The 5,329-nt window shown below is 31.7% G+C and overlaps 1 protein-coding gene across 1 annotated transcript; it reads right to left on the bottom strand.

Annotated features, from left to right (window-relative positions):
- Nucleotides 1-3,694: 3,694 nt before the first annotated feature.
- LOC132924854 (uncharacterized) lies at nucleotides 3,695-4,469 on the bottom strand. Its single transcript, XM_060989295.1, is given in 5 exon segments — nucleotides 3,695-3,731; nucleotides 3,733-3,913; nucleotides 4,000-4,154; nucleotides 4,213-4,284; nucleotides 4,444-4,469. Coding segments are annotated over 5 exon segments (471 nt in total).
- Nucleotides 4,470-5,329: the final 860 nt, after the last annotated feature.

Below are 5,329 nucleotides of genomic sequence, written 5' to 3'. Positions count from 1 at the left end.
TAATAATTAATAATCTCTATGGAAGTATATATAATTATTGTTTTTACGTAAAGTTGGTATATCGTAAATATAATATATTATATGACAAAATATTAATTTGAATTTTCTTAAAAAGTACCCAATGTAATTTTAGTGAAATTTAAGTTTCTGTGACAAGCATGTGATTTAGAAACTCGCCGGAAAAATGTTTCAAAATTATGTTTTTCATAATTGAATAGAAAACTATAAGATATACTTAATGCTTTCAACATTAAAAAAATAAGGTCTACTCAAATCTTATTGGTTAATTTCTAAGTTATTTTTAGCTCAATAACTAAAACATATTAATAATTATAGAGGCTATAAAATTTAATCTTGTTTTTTTATTATTATTTGCAGTAGCAAAAGATTTAGGTATTAGAGAATGGTGTAAAGTTCGATGCAAACCCACCGAACAGTTATTTAAAACATTTAAAATAAAAGAATATAATGTTTTACCACAGAAAATTGTCAATAACTAGTTATATTGTAATTGTATTAATCTATTACCTTTTATTGTATTTTAAAATATATAACATTAAGAAAAAAATTAGTGAATTCAATCCTAGTGTGTATTAAGTATGCTTCAATTATAATAAATGGTTAAAATAAATTATACATTTACTATGAGTATTCAATTCAAATATAATATAATATTTAGAATAGGAATTAAACAATTTTTATAACCATTCATTTATTAAAATAGCTTGTTTTAATTTAAAAAATATAGATTATACACATGTCTTATAACATAACTCGTTTTTTATAAACTTTTAAATAAACTTATACAAAATTAAATGATTAAAATAATACGTCCTTAAAAATAAAAATAAATCCTAGAAACCCACTGGTGTGTAGTAATGGGTATTCAACAACTTTGTTTCTGTAGTGTTAAAATTAAAGTTTTTTGAATAATAATAAAAGAACTGTTTATATATTATAGCCTATTTGATGTGACGTTTATCGGTTCGTTATAATATCTTCACTCTACACATCGTTAGATATAATACTCTACTCTTACAATATTATAAAATATAATATAGCCAACCATAAAACGATTTTTAAATAGTAATATTATTGTCTTGTGCTTTATAAATAAATATCTTTAAATTAATATCAGTGTTTATAAACGTGAAAAAATACTTTACACTAATATCTATAATATTGTGTATCAACGTATTTCCTTTTAATATCACCAATTAGCAGCTGCATGCAGTTGTATCGCCATTAATGCTAAAGTGTTATAAATCGAATACCCAAATATGATAATATTGATATAATAATATTATGTTAATAAAATATAAAATATAGACATAGAGTATATTATTTTTTCGAACGCGGTCATGTTTCCCGCGACATGAGCAACCTAACCTAACCTAACCGGTTCCCCCAAGGTGGTGTGACTGTGAGACGAAAGTTCGCGAAGTTGTCAACGCCGCCGCTTCGTTACGCGTCGCAGCCAACACTACTTACCGGTTGATCGTCGCTTTTCACTTTTTTTCCGGCGTTCGGACTTTGCGGAACCTTTTCCGCCCGTCCGTATTCGTCGTGCCTATTGCACAGTGCAGGGTGCGCCTTTTATTTGTGTCACATATCATACAAACCGTGTGGTTTGAGTGCCGGTGGCCCATCGTCATTGATATAATATACGTGAACAGTTATATACGCGCGTGACCCGACGGCAATATTGTACGTCTCTCGCCGTAATCTGTCGGAGTGCCGCCGACGTCCTTACACGTGAAGTCGCTGTCGCATTAGCAGCGTGTAGGACCGCGGTAACAACTCAGCCGCAGTCACCGTTTGTTATATATTTGTTTATAAGAAATATAATTAAATTGATGTATTTCTACTTTGAACATTATACTATTGACTATAAATACTTAGTATTTTATTAATTAGTATTAATTAATTTATTGATTATACTAATGACAGGAAATGGCGTCGGGAAAGTGGCGTCCCCATCGCCCAGGGCACTTTTGTTTAGTTCTCTGCAGTAGCCCTACCCTGATCTTAATTGGTTGGGGTAGTCTGGTCCTCCAGGTTGGGGGTTGAGCGTAGGGTTAACAACCCTACCCCGTAAAAAATATACTGTTATAATTCCATCACTAAATCAGCCTCGGACACAGAGAAACGGATTACAGACTGGACACGGAAAACGGACAACGGAGTTTAAGATAGCGACCTGGAATGTAATGAGTCTTTTTAGAACTGGAGCGTGTCAAAATCTAGTGGAAGTATTAGATGTATATAAAATCAAAGTAGCAGGTATTCAAGAAGTAAGGTGGGCTGGAAAAGGACAGCTAAAAGTAGGAAAGTATATTATATACTTTTCAGGAATGGAAGAGAGACACCAGTTTGGGTGTGGATTTACCGTACACGAAACCATAGAACCGCACATAAAGGAATTCAACCCTATATCAAAGAGATTAGCGGTATTAAGAATTGACACTAAAACTATAAATATTGCCTTGATATGCACATATGCACCAACGGAAGCAGCTGATGAGGATATAAAGGACACCTTCTATGAGGACCTGATCCAAGTATATGACAAATTGCCAGGGAATGCAATTAAGATAGTACTGGGCGACTTCAACGCTAAATGTGGAAGAGAAATTCAGTTTTCCCATACGTTAGGGAAAGAAAGTCTTCATGATATAAGCAATTGGAATGGGCTTAGGCTAATATCATTCGCAACAGGAAAATATATGATGATAAGTAGCACAATGTTCCCACATAAAAAAATTTGGATAAACCTTGAGTCCAGTAGAACACCAGTCCTAACTGTTGACTGAGGCTTAGTCCACTATTTAGATGACCATTTTTGTCAATAAAAGTCCAAAAAGCATTATCTTTCCTATAATAGTATACACAATTATGATTAAATAAGCCAAATGAATATAAGAAAATAATTTTCTTAGGTACCTTAAGCTTTGTGTTGTTTGGCATCCCTTTCTCTTACAACGTAAAATTCTCCTTCCCTTACCTCTCTCCTTGCGTAGTTATAAATTCATACCTTTCCACACTTAATACATTCGGCATTTTCATTATTTGCCACAAGATTTTTTCTAATTAATATACAACATGAAAATTATATATCACTATATCAGTTATCATAATATGATAAGATAACATAATACGTATGGTTAAAAAAATTTATGAACATTTTTACCATTGGTTATAATATGATAAGAGAACTTATTAAAATAAAATAATTTGTATAAATTAAAATGGTGTGCCGTGGTGCGCCATGGTGTGCATGGTGTGCATGGTGTGCCATGATGTGTATGGTAGCATGGTGTGCATGGTGTGCATGGTGCGCCATATGATAAAAATAAATTAATAAATTAAATTAATTTATGTTAACAAGTGTAAATGGATATGGTGTGCGCCGGGCTATGGTGCACTATGATGGTGTGTGGAGGGTGAGCCGGGTGCGTGGGCTGAGGTGTGCATGGTGTGCAGGGGTGCGCAGGGTGTGCATAGTGTGCATGGTGCGCCGGGGTGTGCATGGTGTGCAATGGTGTGCAATGGTGTGCATGGTGTGCATGGTGTGCCATGATGTGTATGGTAGCATGGTGTGCATAGTGTGCATGGTGCGCCGGGGTGTGCATGGTGTGCAATGGTGTGCAATGGTGTGCATGGTGTGGACCTAGAACCGGTTTTTTCATCCTACTTATAATATAACCCAATACAACCTCTCATTTAATAATATCATGCAAAGTTTGCTTGTCCCGCTTTTCGACAACAAAATATCGTCCCTCACTATCGTCGCATAACCCAAACACCCAAGGACCGTCCATTCGTTTACCATAATTTCTTTTTCCATTTTCAAGAGGGAATTCATTTTCGTCTTCGATGTTTTCACTCGGCAAATCTGCAAGTCGATATCGACCTGTAACAACATAATGATGACTTATAATATTTTATAATTAATATTCAATATAAAATTGTATTTTATTATTATAAAATATAAATTACCTTTATGATTATTTCTGGATCCTCTTAACAAACATTCGTCGACTTGTATAATAATATTAGGTCCTCCAAATTTATTACGTTTTTCGAACATTTTCACTGGTATATCCCGACACAAATTCATCCAGTCACATACGGTGTTGGACGATTTTCCCAGTTAATGTCATAATTGTTTTATTGGATAAACCTTGAGTCCAGTAGAACACCAGTCCTAACTGTTGACTGAGGCTTAGTCCACTATTTAGACGACCATTTTTGTCAATAAAAGTCCAAAAAGCATTATCTTTCCTATAATAGTATACACAATTATGATTAAATAAGCCAAATGAATATAAGAAAATAATTTTCTTAGGTACCTTAAGCTTTGTGTTGTTTGGCATCCCTTTCTCTTACAACGTAAAATTCTCCTTTCCTTACCTCTCTCCTTGCGTAGGTATAAATTCATACCTTTCCACACTTAATACATTCGGCATTTTCATTATTTGCCACAAGATTTTTTCTAATTAAAAAATTTGTGGTTGATTCGTCACTACTAATAATTAAATAAAAATCTTTTGCCAACATATTGAATGTGTAAAATATAAATTGTGTCGCGCAATAAATGACGTACTGAGCTATTGAGCCCATACTTTAACAAAATGTCGAAGTATTATTATCTGTGTATAAGGCAATAAAGATAAAGTATTTCAAGTTTAAAATTTTAGGTTTAATTGAAAAAACTAGAACAGGTTTCATTTACTTACTAGAACTAAAATAAATAATATATACATATTTTAATATTTTAATGAAATTTCATATCTTTTTGTACACTTAAATTGGTAAACTCATGACCTAAACACACAAAAAGTATTCAATGTCTGGATAAATTTCAACAAAATATTTAACAAACATAGTTCATTATTTATTATTTTTATACATGTAATCATAAAACAAGTTATTACTATTATTGTATAATTAAAATTAATTGATTACGTTATATTTTATATTCACAGTTATTATTTCTCCTATAATTATATACATTTTAATATTTAAATAGGTGACTAAGGTATAATAATTCACTCATATTAAAGACCAAAGTTAGGTACCCTTTTTTACCTACGTTGATATAGACTACATATTTATTATGTAAATATGTGATTTATTTTAAATCATAATGCTATAATAACATTATAAATATAATATAATTAGGTACCTAATCTGAGTTAATTTCAGATTTCTTATATTACTATAATAGTAATGGAAAGTATTTTAACTGTTTTAGAGCTAATAATAGACAATTTATATTATTGACTTATTGAAGTTATTTTTTTTCTTATATATCAATAACAATACT

Source organism: Rhopalosiphum padi, chromosome 3 (genome assembly GCF_020882245.1).
Source record: "Rhopalosiphum padi isolate XX-2018 chromosome 3, ASM2088224v1, whole genome shotgun sequence".
In the NCBI taxonomy this organism is placed as follows: domain Eukaryota; kingdom Metazoa; phylum Arthropoda; class Insecta; order Hemiptera; family Aphididae; genus Rhopalosiphum; species Rhopalosiphum padi.
The sequence above is the reverse complement of the archived record's forward strand: the minus strand, read 5'-3'. Positions and strand labels throughout refer to the sequence as shown.